Raw genomic sequence first — 22,824 nt, 5'->3', positions numbered from 1 at the left:
GATCTGTGAGGAGGATGAGCCTCTTCCTCCGCCTGATGACACCTCTATCTCCGTCTCTTCCTCCGCCTGATGACACCTCTATCTCCGCCTCTTCCTCCGCCTGATGACACCTCTATCTCCGCCTCTTCCTCCGCCTGATGACACCTCTATCTCCGCCTGATGACACCTCTATCTCCGCCTCTTCCTCCGCCTGATGACACCTCTATCTCCGTCTCTTCCTCCGCCTGATGACACCTCTATCTCCGCCTCTTCCTCCGCCTGATGACACCTCTATCTCCGTCTCTTCCTCCGCCTGATGACACCTCTATCTCCGTCTCTTCCTCCGCCTGATGACACCTCTATCTCCGCCTCTTCCTCCGCCTGATGACACCTCTATCTCCGCCTCTTCCTCCGCCTGATGACACCTCTATCCCCGTCTCTTCCTCCGCCTGATGACACCTCTATCTCCGCCTCTTCCTCCGCCTGATGACACCTCTATCTCCGTCTCTTCCTCCGCCTCTTCCTCCGCCTGATGACACCTCTATCTCCGTCTCTTCCTCCGCCTGATGACACCTCTATCTCCGTCTCTTCCTCCGCCTGATGACACCTCTATCTCCGCCTCTTCCTCCGCCTGATGACACCTCTATCTCCGCCTCTTCCTCCGCCTGATGACACCTCTATCTCCGTCTCTTCCTCCGCCTGATGACACCTCTATCTCCGTCTCTTCCTCCGCCTGATGACACCTCTATCTCCGCCTCTTCCTCCGCCTGATGACACCTCTATCTCCGTCTCTTCCTCCGCCTCTTCCTCCGCCTGATGACACCTCTATCTCCGTCTCTTCCTCCGCCTGATGACACCTCTATCTCCGTCTCTTCCTCCGCCTGATGACACCTCTATCTCCGTCTCTTCCTCCGCCTGATGACACCTCTATCTCCGCCTCTTCCTCCGCCTGATGACACCTCTATCTCCGTCTCTTCCTCCGCCTGATGACACCTCTATCTCCGTCTCTTCCTCCGCCTGATGACACCTCTATCTCCGCCTCTTCCTCCGCCTGATGACACCTCTATCTCCGCCTCTTCCTCCGCCTGATGACACCTCTATCTCCGCCTCTTCCTCCGCCTGATGACACCTCTATCTCCGCCTCTTCCTCCGCCTGATGACACCTCTATCTCCGCCTGATGACACCTCTATCTCCGCCTCTTCCTCCGCCTGATGACACCTCTATCTCCGCCTCTTCCTCCGCCTGATGACACCTCTATCTCCGCCTCTTCCTCCGCCTGATGACACCTCTATCTCCGCCTCTTCCTCCGCCTGATGACACCTCTATCTCCGTCTCTTCCTCCGCCTGATGACACCTCTATCTCCATCTCTTCCTCCGCCTGATGACACCTCTATCTCCGTCTCTTCCTCCGCCTGATGACACCTCTATCTCCGACACCTCTATTTCCGCCTCTTCCTCCGCCTGATGACACCTCTTCCTCCGCCTCTTCATTTACCTCTTCATTGCTCATTAGGGATTAGGACCCATACGATTGTTAACCTTGTAAATCCTGTAAAGTGCTTTGTGACAACATGTGTTGTGAAAAGCGCTATACAAACATATTTGACTTTGACTCTTCCTCCACCTCCCTGGTGTCTGGAAATACTTTCTTCACTTCCCATCAAATCAAAAGAGCCCGTGACCAGGGAGTAGAGAGAGAGAGAGAAAGAGAGAGAGAGAGAGAGTGAGAGAAAGAGGGAAGAGAGAGAAGGGGGAGAAAAGGGGGGGAGAGAGAGAGAGAGAAAAAGGGAGGAGAGAGAGAGGGAGGAGAGAAAGAGAGAGAGTGAGAAAGAGGGAAGAGAGAGGAGGGGGGAGAAAAGGGGGGAAGAGAGAGAGAGAGAGAGAGAAAGAGGGAGGAGAGAAAGAGAGAGAGAGGGAGGAGAGAAAGAGAGAATGAGAGAGAGGGAGGAGAGAGAGCGAGAAAGAGAGAGCGAGAGAAAGAGGGAAGAGAGAGGAGGGGGGAGAAAAGGGGGGAAGAGAGAGAGAGAGAAAGAGGGAGGAGAGAGAGGGAGGAGAGAAAGAGAGAGTGAGAGAGGGAGGAGAGAGAGAGCGAGAAAGAGAGAGCGAGAGAAAGAGGGAAGAGAGAGGAGGGGGGAGAAAAGGGGGGGGGGAAGAGTGAGAGAGAAAGAGGGGGGAAGAGATTCTCATTAATGACACTGATGAGTCTGATGACCCAGTGAGCAGTTGAGTCCATACAATAAGGAGTGGCTATTCTTGGCAGTATTGTTGTCTGTGTGTGTGTGTGTGTGTGTGTGTGTGTGTGTGAGTGAAAGAGAGGGTGTGTGTGTATGTGCTTGCGTGCCCATATACACGTTTATCCTAAACTCCAGGAACACAAGTGCTACTTCACAGCCCAGGCAGAAATAAATGATTATCGGGAGTCAATTACTGTCCTGTGTGAAAATATGATGCTAAAAATAGCTGAGGTCATCAGAAGGTTCAGAGGTCATCAGAAGGTTCCTGCTTCAGCAGTTGAGAATTAGAAAACCCACGAATCCATTAACAGCAATGTGTCACTGTGACGTTTATGAAGTAGTGCACTGGTGTGATGTGGTGTGTCAGGAAAGTGCTGATGCCCATGATACAGGCTATACACCCAGTGTTTAAATGCATGTGTGAGAATGCTTGCCGTGGTCTGTAATACGGGACATACTGTGTATGTTTCTATATGTGTGTGTGTGTCCTGGCATCCAGTATAACGTGGGAGCAGGTGTGAGGGTCTTAAAATAGAGGCCTGTGTCAATCAGTCTACTCACTAGCAACTTACTGCAACACGAGCTCAGTCTAACACCCACACCACACTGCCGCCCAGGCCAAATACAGCCCCGCAGGCATGACACAGTGTGTGTGTGTGTGTGTGTGTGTGTGTGGGGGGGGGGGGGGGGGGGGGGACCAAAGAAGGGGGGTGTGGCTGAGAATGAGGGCGTTAGAGAGGGAGGGATGAATATGCCTTCATGTCCCTCCAAGCAGCGGAGGAGTGAGCACACAGACTGAATGAGTCATGTCACATCACTTGAACACACTGACACCAGTTTAGCCAGCACACACAGCGCACACACACACACAGGTAGAGAAGCCTCCATCTTCATGTGCGAGGAGACATCAGGACTGAACCGCTTATCCGCCCTGCGCCTGACGGAGAGGAGGAGAGGACTGTGTGATGAACAGATAATGAGGGGAGGATGAGGAGGACTACAAAGCCAGAATCATGAGCGCTTGGCGAGACAGCGAGGCCAGTCTAGAGCCACAGTGGTCCCACAGGTCCTCATAGTCAATAATGTAGAAGTGCGCGTGTGTGTGGACAAACTCTTATCAGCGTCCTCATCACCCAGACGTCCAGACGTTTTCCTTACAGGACCAGCCCAATGTGCAGCTCCCACCCACGTGGAGCGGGACACCCTGCGTGCCAGGACCCCCTTCCTCCCCATTTACTTCTACTTCATCACACAACTTCCAGAATAATGCTAATAATACTCCAGTGGTGAAGAACGACCCTTAAAACCATCAGTGTTGGTGAGGCTCGGTGCGGAGTGGAGACGGGCCACAGCAGCGGGCCACGTACGCACGCTCACAGCGCAGGAAGCTACAGAGTTACGCAGCTCCATCAGATTACAGCACGCAGATCACAGCACGCCCTCTCCGCCCGGCGTCTGTGTGTGTGTTTGTGTGTGTGTGTGCGCGCGACACTCCCTCCCTGCCCTGACGCCAGTCTAAAGAACAGTTCCCCTGGGATAAGACTGCACGTCGGTGTGTGTGTGTGTGTGTGTGTGTGTGTGTGAGAGGGAGACTCACTGGCCACACCCGACGCCAGACCGTACAGCAGGCCCCCGCCGTCACCCTGTGGTTGGAAGATGTGAGCTGCAGGAGGGGGGCATTTCTCCTGCCTGATGAAGTTATAGAGCAGAGTCTTCACCAAGCGGCTCGTCAACGACAGGCTAGGAGAAGATGGAGAGGGAGAGAGAGAGGGAGAGAGAGAGAGAGAGAGATCTCCATTAAAGATCAATTTAGCAGACTAATACTGTAGTATAGTGTTTGAAAAGAAAGTTAGATCACAGAGGTGGCTGTTCTGAAATAAACACACTGCTACTCTACTGAGTGCTGAATATCAGGAGCACATTACACATGCTTCTGCAGAGGCCCTTGGACAACATTCCCAAAGGCTGGTGTGAAAACGGGGGGGGGGGGGGGGGGCACAAAGTGGGACAGAGTTAAATCATTAGTGCCCACGAGGCAGGAGGCAACAGAAACTGGCATTAACTTCTGACAGACTGTGTAGAGGGGAGCGTGAGGGTGTGTGGCATCCAGCTCTGTAGTCTGTACACCACAACTCACCATGATGGACAGTGTGACTGTATATTTAGAGCGATGAGGATCATCACCACACTGAGTGATCAGGGATATTACAGAGCTGCAGTAAAGGAGCAGCACACGTGTTATAGGGCTCGTCATCGTCCCAGGCACGTGACCCTACGTCCCAGGCACGTGACCCTACGTCCCAGGCACGTGACCCTACGTCCCAGGCACGTGACCCTACGTCTCAGCAGGAGAGCCGAGGAGAACACAGAAGGTAGAGTCTAGAGTTTAGACGTGACGCTCAAACTGTCAAACTAATTCATGATAGCCACGCAGTTCTTTGAAATGCAGAACAAATTATAGAAGGGAAAAAAATATATATACACACACACCCCACATGATTAAACTGGACTCTTTTTCTGTTGGAGACACGTCAAACAGAACATTGCACTGGACACATTTTTGACTTGCACAAATATTCCTTTCAGTTTCTGATGCGGACCTAAATTTAATCAACTTCGACATGGTTTTGACCAAAAATAAAAAAATAAAAAACCCCCTTTCCACTGGAATTACAGACATCACTGGTATGTTTTGGACGTTGCTGCTGAACTAACCCATCAACAATTCTATGACTCAGAGAGATCAAAACACAGACAATTGTTCTCATCTCAGGGAGAGAGAATGAAGCCTGGCACCACCTCCTAATGGGCTTAGCACTGAGCCTTTAAGGCAAGCTTTTAGCTTAGCACTGCCTTCAAAGATGGCAAGGCTAAGTTACTGCCCTAGCTAGCGATGTGGTTACATGCTACTTAATACATGTGAATGGCCAGAAAATGCCAATGATTAGCCAATCAACATGCACAACCTACTTTTTATCTACTCAGTCATGCCTGGTTTCCCAGTGGCTGGCTGCACAGACCAATCAACTGGCAGATAGGTCCACCTCTCTGTAGAGAGCATCCATCTTTCCCAGAGCATTCTGGGATTCACTGGTGGCCATGAGGGTGTCAAATACACTTAGGCCAAGTGTTACTTAAAAAAATAAAATAATAATCAGTTTTAATTGAGAAAGTTCATTAAGGGACTTGCTTGCAATTCAAGGAGGAACGTCCTCTTGACCTAAAGACTAAGACCAAGTCTCTCTGACAGCAGACAAGATCTTACAGCAAGGGGACAAGCAACAAGGCCCCAGTAACCCAGTAGCCCTCCCGCCAACCTCTGAAGCAAAGTCACACTCCTGCACCTGTTCTACCCAGGGAAACGTCACGATGTGTGCAGGTCACAGCCCCGGCTGTGCGGGACACCACGCTGAGGCCGAACGCAGGACACGCGCCAGCTCGGTGCAGCTCCTCTGAGCGGACAGGGGAAGGGGAGGGGCTAGGCTAACGAGGCAGACGCGCTAACGAGGCAGACGCGCTAACGAGGCAGACGCGAGAGCTCGCCCAGCCCAACAGCTGCTGAATTAATGAAGTCACTAATTTCCATTCAGAACGGCGGGATCCTGTCAATGGCTGTCTGCCTCCAACACAAAGTGGGCATAGGAAATTAGATAGGAATATTTTTAGTTTTATGGCTATAAAAGGCCATGGCAAGGTCACCCGAGTGAAACTAAACTTCTAGAGGGAACTGCACATCAACACCTTGCAGGTGTTCAGATCTGGTGGTAAACACAATAATAGAAGGTTCTGGAAATTGTTTTTCAATCATTTAAATGAAGATAACCCTATTATTACTCTCACAAAACACACACACACTCACCATCGTCCCCTGGTCAGGCAGCGGGAGATAAGCCCCTCCCTCAGAATGTCCTTCTGGAAGAGCTGATAGGACAGCAGAACCAGGAGGATGGTCACCGCCTCAAACAGGATGTTGTAGGTGATGTCCCTGAAACGGCAGACGGACAACCGGACGCAATAAGAGAACGAGTCCCGGCAGGACGCCCCCCGCGGACAGGACAGCGTCCATCACCACAGACATGCGCCAGCGGTCCAATCACAGGGGGAGGGCGGTCCAGGACACCCCAGATCCGCCCTCTCGCGAGCAGCGCCTCCGTTCGAGAGGGTGGAGGGTTCTGCTCGGAGCAGGTCAGACAACACCAGAGCGGGCGTCGGTGCCGAGAGGTCGTCTGTGGCACAACGTTGGGCAGGAGATGGGCACCACATCACAGCGAATGAACCTGTGGTGTCGCGAGGGTTTATTGCGTTGGCGTGGAGACGACCTCGGTGACCCCGCCATCACTCTCACTTGTGTTCATTGTTCCCCGTTTCCTGACCCCAGTCCATCCAGCTCAGCGTCCACTTCCCACGGCCTCGAGGACACACCCCTTTAATTCACACACACACACACACACACACACACACACACACACACACACACACAACCAACCACACACACACACTCTCAGGTGTGCACACACACGCATGCCTTATTAGGCCAAAGCACTGCAGCGTTTATCATTCATCCTGCACACTGGCAGTTAGCCGTGTGCATAAGGGGTCAAAATCAACCACAGAACGTCACTGTGGGTTTGATCCGGTTATGATGGTGACGGCTCTACTATCAGAAGATCCCAGTGGCAGACGCATGGCTGTGTGCGTCTTCAATGAGTGAAAACAGAGAAACCACCCAATCTATGAATCTATGAAGTCGTGCACTGAAGACTGCAAAGTGCTCTGCGCACACGCGCACACACGCACACACACGCGTGTGCACACACATGGGAAGCCTAACCCCAAGACCAAGACCCACGTCACCTGAAGAAGCCCCACTGATGGCGTGGATCAACCCAGGACTTCAACTGATCAAACTATAAAGGGGCTCTCCAAAGAAAAACTGTTGAGGTGTGTCTGTAGATCAGCCCTTTGTGGACCAGGTCACAACGACTCAGCTCAGCAAAGCCATGCAGAATCTGCTCATGGGCTTGGTCACTCGAGCATGAACAGGGCCGAAGCTTGTAACCCCCCCCATCCAGGAATCCGCTAAGGCCGTGCAGCCTGCAGGAGAGGCGGGGGTTAGGGGGAGCACGGCGCGTGGGATCAGCCCGGCCAACAGGAGCCTGGGTCTCCAGATTCTTCAACGCGGCCCTGTGACCCACTTCCAGGTTATTTCACCGAGCACGTAGCAAGGAAATCAGAAAAATGGCAACAAAGAGAGAGCGAAAATAACAACGTCGACGTTCAGGAGAGTTTAACAATGGAGCGCGTTGGTCTACCACAGTTACACAAGCCAGAGAACAGAGTACAACAGGGTAGACGCTGGTCTTTACTCTGGAAAAAGGAAATAATGTGCTTCATTTGCAAGGCAACAACACGTCGGCCTGAAATAACACGTCGTTCCCTCTTTTCTTCTCATCTGATCTTCAGACCATCACGCTTCCTCACTCTTCCTCACTTATCCACATTTCAGAAACCATGGCGGGATGTTTCGAGTCCGCTGGGTCCGTCTCTGACATGCGTGGAAGCTTCACTGACAAAATCAGACACTTTGGAAAAGCTAATGAATAAAAGATTGTTCTTTCTTTGAAGAGGCAGGAATTTCTCTTTGAGACATGTAAACAGTGCCTGAGGAGATAACTCTAATCATAACCCTCAACTCATCTTAGTTTAATGTGGTAGACAGGCCAGCACCACGACATTTAACAAACACATACCAGACTGGGTAGATATTTCTGCTCATGAGGGCGCGAGATGAAATCTGCGTCTTAAAATTGCATGCGCATGCGTGAACACGCGCGCACACGCGCTCGAAAACTAAAGGAAAGTCAATTTCTCCTGCTGCCTCTTTACCCTCGTTTGAGCGCCCCCTACAGGAAACAGTAAAGCAGCCTCACTGGAAACATTACAGTTCAAGCCTTCACCACTAATAACTCCTCCTCCTGCTCTCTCTCCTCTCTCCTTATCCCCGACTCAGTCAGTCATGCTCTCCTCTCCTCTCAGTCCATCCATCTCACACGTCTGGCTGCGTCTCGAGGCGGGTTGATGCCCGCCACAGCTGAGGACGGAGCTGGCCCGCTGGCTCGGCGCCGTGTATCCACCGAGGCGTGGAGGAGACACACCAGCGTCTGTCCGGGGCGCTCGAACGTACGTGGAGAAGCTTCAGGCCAGACGTGTTCAGAGAGCGTGTTAACGGAGCTCGCTTACATGCTAACAGGAAAGGTCACGAGAGCGGGACTGATGGCCAACGCCTATTCATCACAGCCGCTCAGCTACAGTAGGGCTGCCCGTTAGACCAGAGGCTAGGGGATATTTGAGAGGGGATGCGTTTGAGGGGATATTCCCAGTGCCAAACTGGGAAGGGATTAGTGTCCGAGACAAAATGAGGGGAGGTTTGTTCGTTTGCAAACATTTCTGCTCTTTTGTATCATTTGCACATAAGGAAAAAAATGGTCTAGAGAAACTTACGCATTAGTGATACTTGGACTGTAATCGGCAAGATCACATTTTTGTGGAACTTCAGCTAAAAAAGTTCTACTGTCACCAGCAACAAACGCGAAAGTGTGTGTAGGGCAAGCTGTCCATGTGACTCAACACACACTGATTCACTGACCTTCACACACGCAGAGTGTGAGATCAAGAGGTGGACCGATAGCACCACAACCCGCCACAACGCACATTACTCACTAGGTGAGAAAGACGAAAGAAGAGAAAACCCCACGACATATCACAAAAGACACAAACAACAACAACAACAACAACAACATCAACAACAACGCCATCACTCACAGTAGAGGTACCTCCACGATGAGATGCACCAAGCTACAGATCAGCTCTTCCAGAAGATCTTCAGAGGTGGGCTCTAAAACCAGACACAGGCAGGCACACAGATCAGGAAGCAGTAGACATACTCAACATGCAGTGTAGACCTGTAGACACATTTACAAGCAGAATAAGAGTGCCCTTCATATTTAAGGTGTCCAATAATTCACGCAGGACTTGAGAGGGACTGTGGGCAAAACAACCTTCAGAATAAACCGCACTCAACCTACAGGGTCCAAAATATGCAGAGGAGTGTAGATGAGACACCATGTACGCATATCTTCTTAAGTGGAGCGTAGAAACGGGCCTGTGTTGGTGAAGCACACGACTCACCACAGGCGCCTGGCGCCCTCGTCTGGTAGGAGAAGTGCAAGTGCAGGTCCTCCTCGCTCATCTCCCTGATGAAGACTTTGATGAGGCATCGCACGAGAAACAGGGCATTGTGGGCCTGCCAGATGAACAGCTGACTACAGGGAAAGGGAGAGAGACCACCAGAGCATTTTTAAGCAAAGAACTGACATCCGACTTACCACAGCATCTTACTGATGAGACCGACACTGACCCGGACAGCACTGAGGAAGTTCACACATGCGTTTTGTGCACAGTGTGAAATTCCAAAACTACACTTGCGTGCACAAAAGAAACATCAAACAAAGAACATCACATCAAGAAGCAGACAGCCTCATGTCTACAGCAGGCATCGCTCAGCAAACAACACATCAGTAACCGACAACAGCACGTTAACGACCTCTGCAGCTTTTAACACACTCTGCATATGCCTCCAGAGGCTAGAAATGACTCCCTCACACACACACACACACGCACACAGAGAAGAGGGGCGTGGCTTCAGGGTTAGTAAGGACCTCCTTGTGGGGACACGGGGTTCGAGGAGCAGCTCTGGGATCCCCGTGGGACACCAGGACCATGACCTGGACCTTGGCAGCACCACACACAGACCCCAGTGGGAGGAGAGTGTGATGTGGTGGGCACAGCAAAAACATGTCAGTGCTGGGAATTGTAGTTCCTCTACAGAATACTCTGATGCTAGCTTGTTCCCATAATACAGATTTACAGATTCATTATCTGTTAGCATACAAACATAATAAACAACGTTTAATATTAGGGGTGTGACGAGACACTCAGCTCACAAGACGAGATATTGGGTTCACGAGAACGAGATGAGACGAGATTTTAAGAACACTAAAATTACAAATTATATGACTGGACAACAGACTTTAGTCACACATGTATTTTGAAATGTTTTATTATAACTCAACATACATTATGTAAGCATCAACTTTTAATAAACTTCTTCCTCTACAAATTGAAATTAAAATAAAATTTCATAAAAGTTAAAATAAAATAAATAAGATTAAATATTTCTCCTTTTTTTAAGCGCAAACAATATTACAGTGAGTCCCCGCTTAATGATGGTGTTAGAGACTGAAAAGTCCGTCGTAAAGCAGTTTGTCATTAAGCGTGACCCTAGATTTAGATACGCTTTGATCGTAAATACAGTATAGAAAAAAACTATCAATGTTCTCGTGCGTACAGCGTGAGAAAGAGCGATCGCGTTGTCGAGATGGGCTTATCGTACACAACACTCCACTACACCCCACAGCGCTCCACTGTGCTGCCACTGCTCCTCTGCGCAGCGCGCGAAATGAATTAAAAAGTCGGTCGTAACTCCGGTCCATCATTAACCGGACCCGTCGTTAAGTGGGGACTCACTGTATTATGTGCAAAACAAAAAGTTCTTCTCTGTCAATACAGAGTTCAAATAGTGCAAACAGAGCCTGACCAAGTATGTCACTGAATTTGCTGCAACTACACAGCCATGTTCATTTTAAAGAATATTAACATCCCCACATATTAGTATATTAACATCGCCACACTGCTCCCGATATCCTTTACTGTCTCAGCTTGCCAAAGCGCCGTTCTGTCCCTGCTACCTCTGTTCAAGTGAGATATGTTGATTTGAGTACTGAGCTGTGGTGCTGCTGTAAATGTCTCTGCATCCTGCTCGTATTAGTCGCGGTGTACGTCATTATTTTCATACAATGTTTGCATATGTAGTGTCTTATCAGTCACTCTCTTGCCGGTACCCAAAATGCTGCCAAACAAACAATTTGAAAGTGGCGGGTGCATCTTCAATAGTAATACCTGTATTTTCCCACGTCATTCTGGCTGCTTGCTAGATCACAAATCTCACAGATTTTTTACGCGACGAGTTACGTCTCGTCACACCCCTATTTAATGTTTCTCAGCTTTATGTAAAATCCTTCATATTATTATTATTACTACACTAATACATAATCTAAAAACATGTCTGTTTGAGAAGCGCAAGACAACACCCCCAACCCCCTCCGGTGCACGTCCCAGTGCCCCCAGGATGTGCCAGTCCCCCTGGACACGTCCATATGGGGAGCGTTTCTGTGATACTTACTCTTGGCATTCGGTGGAGATCTTCAGCTCTTTGGTTCTTGCCAGGAAGACTCTCACCAAAGCACTAAAGTTTCCCGATCGTGGATTGTTCTCAACTTTCAAGAGAGGCAGAGAAATGAAGATCAAAGACTTGGTTAAAAAAAACCACAGCACTACGTGTTAAGCATGCTGTCCCAACACGGTGCAGCGGCCCCATTCACACCTCTCCCTCACACACAGCGTGCTCCACAGTTTAGTTTGGTGAATAACCAAACCACCAGTCCAAAGAGACGCACGAAACTCCAGCTAGATCGGCTTTGGATCGGAAATGAGTTAACAATCTGAAACGTACTTAGAATTTTGGCAAGGGGGGTGATGGCTTCCTCCAACAGCTTTGCATCCGCACTACAACGAAGAAGAGAGAAAGAATGAAAGAGAGAAAGAATCGGGTGACTTCAGTCTTGAAGTATCGATTTGTCTCCAACATGCATTTTAGCTCTCCATCACATTTGCCAGAGTCCCATGTGAGAGCAGACTGGCCTGTGTGGCCCCGGGGCCCATGTGTGACTGCACCCCGGCACCAGGCCAGGCAGCGCCCTCTGCTGGCCTTGTGTGGAATAGCTCCCATGCAGCACCTCAGCGTGTTGTAATTCTACACCTGCGGTAGGTGCTGAGAGCGTGTGTCAGAAGGACACACACACACACACACACTTCCACAGTTGATTGGAAAGTGTGTTCCGCCATTAGGAAAGCGGAGAACAGCATGTTCAATGATGGATGCTCTACTCCTCGTGGTTTGTCATGTTATACACCTAATAAAACCCGCCAAGCCTCAGCACAGTGGTGCGAGTGCTCCGGTCGGAAAGAATGTCAGCTGGACCCGTGAAGGTGACGGTAAACAGCCGCCCTCTCCCCCCGGCCAGCCACGGGGCTTCAGCTCACGACTCCGACAGCTCTGGCACCAGCAGGCGTTTGCTGTCTGGCCCGGTCCCTCCTCTCACCCGCCCCAACCACACAAGGCTCAGAGACGTGAGGGCAGGGGAGTGAAATACAGGAGGCACGTAGCCACCCCAAGCTCCCTGGCGTGGGGACATGACGACATCCCACCGTGCAGGGGCAGGAGGAGGCTAAGAAAACCCCAGACCTGTAATTACCACCAACGTGTGACATCACCTGGGTCATTTCTCCTCTGTTATAACGTAAATATTGATTCAGGGCTCATTCACAAATATTTAAGGATGTCATGGTTTTGGGTCACTGGCAGGACATGAATTAAATAAAAAAAACCAAAGAACCGGTGGGTTTAAAGGTTTAGTTTAGGATGAGGGATAAAGAGGGATAAAGAATAAAGTTTTAATTGTTTGTTGTCCTCTGTAATGGCCAATGGCCACAGCAGTGGTACTCATTGTTTGATGAGGGAAAACTAGCTGATCCAGATACAATGTCTCCATCCAGTTAAGCATGTTCATAACAATACATCACCATCACTCATCTGCACCTTTCTCTCTATCAAACACCACAGGCCTGTCAGCCCAGGGTCAATCCTACAAGAGTCTCATCTCTCTGGCTAACCTTGATGACTGCAACTACACAAAGGTGCACCCCGAGCCACTCTTAAAAATACAGAACATAAATAACTAGATGAATTCATCACCAAACGTCCAGCCAATCGGGATGAGAGGATATCTCTACATTTGTTTTACTGTACCTTTAAACCATATGCATGACAGACAATCTAGACCATCTTCTGTTGTTCCAAAGAAAATCAAATGACATGACACACAGTCCAACTCGGCACCGTATGGGAAAAGCTGACAGGTGTACTCACCTGCAGGTGGGACTCGTGAACGTGAAGGAGATGAGATGGTTCCAGAAGGGCTCGTTCTCCGAGATGGACTCTGGACCAATCAGAGTGCGGATGCTCTGACTCTCCGACAGGTCACTCACCTGGCTGGTGTTGGACCCCATTGGCTTTGGAAACCCCACCAGGCTCAGAGCCTCATCACCCACTACTCCAGCGCCTGGGGACACAAAACAGCTCCACTAAGGTCGTCTGCCCTCATCACAATATTTATAGGACATTAATTTCCCTGGCTGATGACATATGCCATCTACCGATGACAGTGGAGAACTAGAACACAAGATTGTGCAGGTGTGTTTTTATAGGCCACGTTTATAGTGAGAGTTAAAAAGCACTTGATGCGGATATCACCGCACCTGCATCAAGCACCAGCTTACACATGCTGAATGTATTATGTCACCACTATATGAATGTTTTGGTCTCATTGCCATTGTGCTCGGATTAAATTAGCCGGCTTGACGTCATCGTTTGAAAAATCTCCTTTAAATCTTTTGCCTGAAATATAGAGATGATATTTCTACATTCAGCTCTGTTCTGCAATACACATCTATTAGATTTCTGCAAGTGCCCAATGCAAGGTTTTCCATCTCCAAAAACCCATGATGTCATACTTATTAGCTAATTTCTTATGTATTCAAATGTATTAAGACTAGCAGCTCATTACGGCCATGTGTGGCCCACATTTTTAAATGATTGCAGATTTTTACTGGCCTTGTATTGTTGTCTTTGACGCATCATCTCAGTTTCAAGAGAGTAAATAAAGATAATGAGAGCGTGGTCATACATTATTTCATTTCCTCTCTGAACCTGTGCTTTAGCTATTCAGTTTCAGTGGTTCTGAGGTCATACTCTTGCTCAGACCATGGGACCAGTGTAAAACAGTTTTGGTTTTGAGACTCAGCAGACTCCATTTTAAATAAGAGGTCATCTGATTTTAGATTAGCACTCACTCTCCAACGCAAACATGCGTCAGAGGTGCTTGGTCTTCAACTCCCATCTTGTTTCAACATGAGGACAGTCAGCATCATGGTTGCACTACGCTCATAGCTATGAAATCAAAAATACTCATACACATGTCATCCTCAGTTTGTGTGAACTATGAAAAGGAACATGTATTAAAATCTGCTTGTAATACTCAAAATCCCATTTGATATTCTCTTTTGTCTCACTGAAGTCCTTATTTGTGCATGACAGGCATATGACCATCATCAGAGAAACTCAGACACATCATAAACCAAGCAAGTAACTGATTCTAAAATGTTGAGATCATTTATCAGACTATATGTTCTTAGGTCCCATGATAATCCTTTATGCCTGGCGGTGGACAGCTATAATGAAAAAGGAAGTCTCCGGCACTACCAATGACAGAATACATGTAATTAAATGTGATTTGAATATCTAAAACACCTTGGATGATATATTTCTTTTTTTGAGTATGTGTACTTTGTAATCTGTAATGACATGTTCTTTTAGAAGCAACCTTCCCAATCCTGGACAGGACCCTCTGCTAACAGGACCTTCCCTCCCTGACACAGGTGAACGCCTCAGTCAACACCTGTTAAGTACACACAGCCTCCTTCACACACACCCCAACGGCTTTACTGCAACACCGTCAGATGACCCCCCCCCCGCCCGAAAAACAAATGTAAAAGTAGTCAAAGAGTTCATTCAGCACTTCTAAATGGCGCAGGCCTGTTTTCACTGCACTGACCACGTCGCTGGTCAGCTGCATGTCTCTTGGTACAGTCACCCACCCCATACAGGCTCCACTACTCACATAGGGGCAACACTGTCATGTAACGTGGTAGCACGTTATGCAGCTAGATTAGCTCTTCAAATACACTTAGACTCAAGTCAGCAGATTACTGGATATATCGAGCAGGTCTGTAACACGTTGGCTGGTCCAGAGAGCCACGTTGGTCCATTTTAATGGCCAAGTTCGCCTAGCTGCTGTGTTGAACAGGTACGAGGTGACAGCAGCACTAGCTGGGCTGATGCCCGTCCACATAACCACCTTCACCAGTACTGGGGCTCTCAACACACGTCGGCATTAATGTGACACTTCCACCAAAACACAGTGCTGTTGGACCTCCACACAGAGTTAGAGTGGGTTTACCTGCCGCACCTGTGAGGTCCACACACACACCGACAAGCGAGGCGTACCACACACGCCACATGCTAACTAGCTAGCCTCAAGGGTCCATTTGAATGTTACATTTAAGTCTCAACACTGAAACAAGTAGCCATGAATATAACAATATAACCAAACAATATAATATATATAATAATATAATATAATACAACTGACACTGACCACTAACGACACAGTTAGACCGTTCTAGTACAACTTACGCCTGAAAATCTCAGCTAGCTCGGCAAGCTAGCAACTGTTAGCTTGGCTAGCTAGCAACAGTTAGCTTGGCTAGCTAGCAACCGTTAGCTCGGCTAGCTAACAACCGTTAGCGTGACTAGCTAGCAACAGTTAACTTGGCTAGCTAGCAACCGTTAGCTCGGCTAGCTAACAAACGTTCGCTCGGCTAGCTAGCAACAGTTAGCCCGGCTAGCTAGCAACCGTTAGCTCGGCTAGCTAGCAACCGTTAGCTTGGCTAGCTACAACAGCTAGCTCGGTTACCTGAGGCGGCGCTACCGTAGAAACTCCAGGCAGTTAATGGTCTGTATTACGGGTAACGCACCTGATGAACGTCGGCGGCGACAGGTGGAAGATAATGTCCCCGTGTCCCAGGAGAAGTCCTGTGTCCTCACACTGGCGAGCGAGCGGACGCGGACAGGGTGTTTAAGTGAGCGAGGCACTCGGAGGCAGCAGGGCCGGTGTGAACCTCTACCTCGGCGGGAGCGTGCGTGAGGCGCGTCCACGTCGCCGGGGATGTGAAGTGCGTGTGCTGCTGACGTGCCGAGCTGCGGCGCTCCGCTCTGGTTCTTCGTTGGACTTATGAAACTAGGTGCAACCGAGCAGTGCTCCCCCACCGGCCGTTTGGAAAACTGGTCTTTTTAAAAATGTTTGGTCTGAGATCCAGGCCACTTTTAAACACTCAAGAGTGCCGCAGGTCCAGGGCAGTCCATGGTGGTCCTGTTCTGATCAAGTCCCCACCACGTTTATCAAGTCCTCCTCCAGGACTAGAGCACCGGACACGTAGCCTTTTAACGATCCCCGTCCTTACTGCATGCAAGATTAATCACCATCTCTGCTATGTTCAGTCTTCGACCAAATCTGAACAAACCAGCACCTCAATTTTAAGTCCAAAACACAAACTAGCCCAAGGTCATGTAAATGTAAAATGTAAATGTGCCATATTTTGTCAATTGTGATTTTTACACCCCAATCGAAATTTGTCCTCCGCTTTTAACCCATCTGTGCAGTCAGAACACACACACACTAGTGATTACTAGGGGGCTGTGGATCACACATGCCCAGAGCAGTAGGCAGCCCTAGCCCGGCGCCCGGGGAGCAGTTGGGGTTAGGTACCTTGCTCAAGGGCACCTCAGTCATGGCCTCAGGTCTGGGAATCGAACCCACGACCCTCCGGTCACAAGACCAGTTCCCTAACCACCAGACCATGACTGCCCCAAACATTGGACGTTTCACGATTTAGCACGTCATCCTTTCACAGGAGCCATGCAAATCTACTCTGTATTCGTGACTGTATATGTGCTGCTGTAACATATACTCTGACAGCTACTCACCAAAGCAGGTAGAAATTCCGTGTGGGTAACACTTTCAAACAGCGTCCTAGTGTAGCAGCTTTAACAAACCCACTGCAATAAAAGTTTTGTTGTCATTGTAAGACGCAACACGCAAATCCAACTAATTCTTTATTTTATAGTTATTTGTACAAAGTATGTTACAGCACATTACATTAAAAACAAAATATTCTGTAAAAAGTTTTTTTTTTCCTCCAGAGAATAAGGCACTGATATTGCTGGTCATTCAGAGATTGTTGCCATACAGAAAACAGGAATATTAAAACACAAAGAGATGAACTGTTTCACATAAAGGGGAAACCCTATTCCAATATGGCAGATTTTTAAACATGTAACAGTTTTCTGTTAAAATTGCAGAAGAAATGAAGTCCCTTTTACCAGTATGTATGACAATAACAGGATTAGAATTAACCTGGTCTCACTAAAAAAAGAACTTCAGCATTGAAGGAAATACCAAATGCAAACAGGAAGAAAAATGGTACTACAAGCTGTAAAAAGAGAGCTCTTCAGATCATAGTTTGGTGCATGTTAAGAAATAATGAACAGAACCCTCTTCAAATGGACCAGACAGAAGTGCAGGAGGGTGTAGCGCTATTAGTGTAAACATAGGAACTCCATTTTCAAACCACCTCCAAGACATCACACACACACACCCAATCACCCCATAATGACAACCGTGTGACTCAGTCAAGCATCATTCATGGCAAGGCACTTTAGGAGGGGAAAAAATGTTTAAAAGTTCCACAAAAGGTGACAGCTGTGGGATTCAGGCTGAAGGCTCTGAAGCTCTTGTGATGGAGTGGTGACAAACGTTGTGTGAAGATGAAAACATTCATGCATACCTTTAACGTTGGTACATATAACCTCACTGAACCACCCACCCCTTTAAGAGACAAACGCACAACGGATCTGATGTGTTAGAAGATGAGGAGGTTCACATCTCTGGTGTGGGGGTCGCTGAAGGGGAACGCAGGAAGGGTTAAAGGCCCTGTTGTTCCCAGGGTGCACTGGTGCCGATTCAGTGCAGGTTTTGTTCTCGTTGAGGTTTGGAACAGTATACCCGCACTCCTGTTTTTTCTGGTGTTTTAACAAACCTTTGAAAAGGCAAAAGCCAATATTCAAAATTAAGTGGTTAAGATGTTGGTTACTCATTTTAAGTCTGGAAATAGAGGTATTGCACCCACAAGGATAACGGCTATTTTATGTACACATGGGGTTATCTTAATACCAGTATTTAAGTTAAACATTTTATAAACACCAGCATACATAAAGACGTCATTAAATAGCTCTGCTGTATAAAACACAGTATCTTCTACAGCATTTCACATTTTACCAGCCACCATAAAGGCTTCCGTCTACATCCACATAAATCACTTGAATCATGAATCTCTTTACCATATCAGCCCAAAATCTCAGGTCAACTCTTACAACGTTTGTGTTCCTGCTATTGCCAAGCATGGTTAATGAGATCATCCCATCTTTTTGATGCCTTATCTAACATTAGGCACAAATGATATCCTACATAATGCACCTTTTGAGGGGGAAAAAAACAGCGGAAAAATAAAATCCTGAGTCGTACAATTAGTCATGCACAGTGTTCATTTTAAAACCAGTCGCGGTCAGTGTGTATAAGTGAGGTTGATTGGAAACTCCTTCCCTTCCTTGTGAGTAAATTCAGATAAATACACACACACATATACAAGCCCTTCCTATTTGTGTAGGTTATTCACTGCCTCGTCTGCATGTTTTTCCTCTCCACCCTTTGCTCAGTGCAGCTCTATGCCCTTAATTCACATCCCCTATGCCCTTAACTCACATCCCTTATGCCCTTCCCATGGCTGCTGGCAGAGATGTAGGGGAGGTGTTTAAGGGAAATGGGACAGAACCTGAGCAGATGGCTTTGTTCACACAGCGTGCTACAAGGCTCAGATGAAGTACACTTGATAAGAGATCTTCTGTCCTCCTCCACCCACAAGGTCCCGTTTACACCGGTTCACAAGCGATCCTCCTCCGTGTGGAAACACGGCCCAGGTGAGGGTGCGCTTCAGATGTTTTCCGCTTGGGGTTCTTCCCGGATGCTGTCCCTGAGCTCAGGACGTGGGCGTGGCTTCTGGCGAATACTGCGACCAGACGCGATGAGGTCAGCGTAACCGCGGGAATGAGAGAACGCGTAGGCGGAGCGCCGCGACCGCCCCCCACGCTGGAACGCCGGCGGCTTCCTCTTCTTCTCTTCCTCCACCTCGTACTTCTTCTTGTTTCTCTGGACCTGCAGGAGGGACAGCGAGAACGAGAGACAGGATTATCGTCAGCAGGACTCGGACCCCCGTCCCGCTCCACACGGCGTCCCCAGGAAGGCCGTACCTTGTCCCCAACCGAGGGCCAGATGGTCTTACTAAGGAACTGGATACAGATGACGGGCAGAAGACTGATGCCCACTGTTAAAATGATGGTGAGCCACAGGTAGGGTTGCCTCAGGCTGTTCGCTGCTACACCTGGGACACAACAGCAGGGGGCACCATTCAGAGTTCAAGAGTATAATTAATCAATAAAATAAGGTCATATGCTTTCAATATATGACTGTATTGATAGATCATCCATAATAAAGACACTGAATATGGGTCGCTGGCAACCATCCACTAGCCAGCAACTATTTATTATTTGAAATATGCAAATACAAACCAGCCATTCAAAGTAGTAATACAAACCAGTAAACTTGAAGGTCGTTGGAAAAAGGACGTGTATTCCTGCACTCTGTATGTCGAACATGAAGCCAAAGTAAAGGGCTATGCTGCCCAGCACGGCAAAACAGTTCACAAATGTCCAGTAGGAGGTGTCCAAAGAGATCTGCACCAGAACACGAGGCACAAATGATGGATCAGATCACACCGGATCAGGACTTCAATGGCAGTATTGGACCCCGATGTAGCTTCCCGTAAGCCCAACAGAAGATGACAAGAAACACTCACATGTTGTCTAAAGCCCATGTTTAACATCATGAACATATTGCCATTGACATAATCATTCCCCTAAAGTGCTGAGGTGAACGTTCTGGCCTGCTGCTACTTACAGGTTCAGCCGGGCATTTGTTGGACGGTCCAGTACCTGAAGGTTGACGGTCATGATGAGGGAGGATGCGGTAACCACGGCGAAAGACTGGTAGTCGGACGGCGCCTCCCCATCCTGGCCCATCGTCTGCAGGAAGGCGCCGTATGGGATGAAGAAGATGATGAGAGACGTGAAGATGCCATGGAACAGGCTGATGAAGAAGTTCCTGTAGTTGAACAGCGACCCCTGCTGGCCCGGAAGATACAGCTTTGGAAACCGCAAACTCAATTTGTCGTTCACGTCCTATGTTGAGAGAGAGAGAGAGAGAGAGAGAGAGAGAGAGAGAGAAGATGGAGTTGAGAGAGTAGTAACTCAAAACAATGGATTAGCAACTTGAAAACAGGGGGTGGTTTGAAGGTCAGCAACTCAAATGGAAGATCCAGACTTTACCTGATCCAGCAGACCAACTAGCAGCACAGGCAGACTGCTGTACAGCACATTGTACAGGGTGATGAACCAATCTTCATATGCAATCTACCAACGAATGAAATCATATTCATGAGCCAACTGCAGTGATGAAATAAGTTAATGTTTCATACAATTGCTATACATTTAATTTAATGACTATGGTAAAAGCTTTCATAACTCTAAGGTAAATATGAAGTCACAAGGCATTTATAATCATCAATGACCATGGAAAGTCCTGAAAGGGAAACACTGCATTGCTTTTTAAATCCTAAAAGTGTTACAAAACAGATATATTAAACTACAATTAAGCAAACTAGACTTGTGCATGTACAGACTTTCCCTAAAAAGGGATTGTGAATTAAAGGAGGAGGAGCCTCCAGATCTGGCCCCTCCCCCCATCTCACCTGTGCAGAGTATCCACTGAAGAAGGAGTACCAGAAGTGGACCAGAGTGAAGGCGAAGTTCTTGTAGAAGAAGTAGCGCAGGAACTTGCACATGCGGATGTAGGACCAGCGTCCGTGCACCAGCAGGAGGCGCTGCAGGTAGCAGAACTGGGCAAAGGCGTAGTCACTGGACATCACCGCCTGCATGCCCTCCTGACCGCTGATGCCCACCCCGATGTCTGCAGCTGTCGAGAGTCACATGGGACAGTAGGCGGGGTCACACATAGCCACTCCCCCTCAGCACTGTGACAGGCTTATTCATGCAGAGCTCTTCTGGCTAACTGACATCGCAGGCTTCGAGAAGCCGAACACCTTACAGACCGCAAACTCTGAGCTAACGGGACTTCAGAGGTCGTTAAGACGGGACCTGCAGACCCGATGGTCCCGGTCTCCTGCCTCATCTACTCACTCTTGATCATGTTGACGTCGTTGGCCCCGTCCCCGATGGACAACGTGACGGCCTTCTTGTAGCGCTTGACCAGGCTGACCACGTTGGCCTTCTGCTTGGGCGTGACGCGGCAGCAGATGACGGCGCTGCACTCGCAGGCCATGTCCACGAAGTCCCGCTGACGCATCTCCTTCTCCCAGTCGTCGATGGGCTGGCCGTCCTGCGGGTTGGTGGGGGGCGGACGCTTCCCCAGCCGTCGCAGACGCAGACGCCGTCTCTTCTTCTTCTTCTCGTACAGGATCTCGTTCTGTGGACGCGAGGGAAGGGAGGGAGGGAGAGAGAGAGAGAGAGGGAGGGAGGGAGGGAGGGAGGGAGGGAATGGAGGAAGGGAACGAGGGAGGGAGGGAGAGAGGGATTGAGGAAGGGAGCGAAGGAGGGAGGGAGAGAGAGAGAGAGAGGAAAAGAAGGGTGAGAGAGAGGAAGGGTGCAAAGGAGGGAGGTAGGGAGAGAGGGAGAAAGAGGTGGAATACAAAGGGACAGGAAAGGACAGAGAAAAGAGAGAGAAATTAATCTTCTTTAAATGGGAGTCAACTTGTAAGTGTTTTTAACTCATGATGGAGATTTGCGTAATTCTTCACAGTTTGATCTTCTTCCTGGGACACAGTCCAGCTTTCATACAAAAGGACACAGACTTCCTTCTCTCTGATGTGCAACTTTATTCAAAACATATAAAATGTTCCAGAGTTGCCCTTGGCCAACACCTTGCTGACAGGCTGGCTGGACTACTCTACAGGGACAGGCACGTACCAGCCAGCCTCCCGTGATGATCAGAGCGTTCTTGGTTGGCCCGGTGAAAAAAGGCTCCTTCGAGGTCTTGTTGCGGCCACGGCCCGGTTCATTACGCCTGTTTGCCTGCCGAAGCGACAACTTCTCACTGTGCAAAGGCAGAGACAGACATAGTGTCAAAGGCGAGGGGTGTGTGTGGGCGTGCGCATGTGCACGAGATGTTTTCATTTCAAATAATAAACATATGCATACAACGTCAGTAAGCACACATGTACAGGTACATACTTTACATCTTCCCCATAGTGGATGGTCATATCATCAGTCAGAAGTTCACAAGAGTAGCCAATGTTCTCCGCAGTCTCTGTGAAATCCAATAATATAACGTCAACAGCTCTGCTCATGACGGCAACACACCAAACGCTCACATACTGCAACGGGCTCCACACTTCCGAACACTAGAAACTTGCTTCTCTGAACCAGAAGGGCACCTTTCTTGTCTCCGGTCAGAACCCAGATCTTGATGTCAGCCTTGGCCAGTTTGGCAATGGTCTCGGGGACGCCATCTTGGAGCTTGTCTTCAATGGCTGTCGCCCCGATCAACTGTGCAGTGAAGGAAGCAG

General features: G+C 48.8%; 2 protein-coding genes and 1 non-coding gene across 3 annotated transcripts in view; all 3 read right to left on the bottom strand.

Annotated features, from left to right (window-relative positions):
* The window catches only part of dym (dymeclin), a 66,239-nt gene extending 49,947 nt beyond the window's left edge, over positions 1-16,292 (bottom strand). Inside the window, exons 1-8 of the mRNA XM_076988813.1 lie at positions 16,048-16,292; positions 13,322-13,514; positions 11,846-11,898; positions 11,516-11,609; positions 9,403-9,536; positions 9,037-9,109; positions 6,074-6,199; positions 3,812-3,954 (exon numbers count right to left, since the gene is read on the bottom strand). Coding sequence (XP_076844928.1) covers positions 3,812-3,954; positions 6,074-6,199; positions 9,037-9,109; positions 9,403-9,536; positions 11,516-11,609; positions 11,846-11,898; positions 13,322-13,461 — 763 coding nt within the window. The 5' untranslated portion in view covers positions 13,462-13,514; positions 16,048-16,292. The remainder of the gene's footprint in view (positions 1-3,811; positions 3,955-6,073; positions 6,200-9,036; positions 9,110-9,402; positions 9,537-11,515; positions 11,610-11,845; positions 11,899-13,321; positions 13,515-16,047) is intronic.
* A 646-nt stretch (positions 16,293-16,938) lies between these two features.
* LOC143490292 (U6 spliceosomal RNA) lies at positions 16,939-17,049 on the bottom strand. Its single transcript, XR_013124919.1, has one exon. It is a non-coding gene; the product is annotated as a U6 spliceosomal RNA (small nuclear RNA).
* Positions 17,050-17,172: 123 nt separating this feature from the next.
* The window catches only part of atp8b1 (ATPase phospholipid transporting 8B1), a 30,099-nt gene continuing 24,447 nt past the window's right edge, over positions 17,173-22,824 (bottom strand). The window contains exons 19-28 of the mRNA XM_076988868.1: positions 22,693-22,804; positions 22,490-22,565; positions 22,226-22,352; positions 21,440-21,725; positions 20,992-21,215; positions 20,570-20,653; positions 20,177-20,422; positions 19,780-19,918; positions 19,436-19,566; positions 17,173-19,340 (exon numbers count right to left, since the gene is read on the bottom strand). Coding sequence (XP_076844983.1) covers positions 19,119-19,340; positions 19,436-19,566; positions 19,780-19,918; positions 20,177-20,422; positions 20,570-20,653; positions 20,992-21,215; positions 21,440-21,725; positions 22,226-22,352; positions 22,490-22,565; positions 22,693-22,804 — 1,647 coding nt within the window. The 3' untranslated portion in view covers positions 17,173-19,118. The remainder of the gene's footprint in view (positions 19,341-19,435; positions 19,567-19,779; positions 19,919-20,176; positions 20,423-20,569; positions 20,654-20,991; positions 21,216-21,439; positions 21,726-22,225; positions 22,353-22,489; positions 22,566-22,692; positions 22,805-22,824) is intronic.

Source organism: Brachyhypopomus gauderio, unplaced genomic scaffold (genome assembly GCF_052324685.1).
Source record: "Brachyhypopomus gauderio isolate BG-103 unplaced genomic scaffold, BGAUD_0.2 sc64, whole genome shotgun sequence".
Classification (NCBI taxonomy): Eukaryota; Metazoa; Chordata; class Actinopteri; order Gymnotiformes; family Hypopomidae; genus Brachyhypopomus; species Brachyhypopomus gauderio.
The sequence above is the reverse complement of the archived record's forward strand: the minus strand, read 5'-3'. Positions and strand labels throughout refer to the sequence as shown.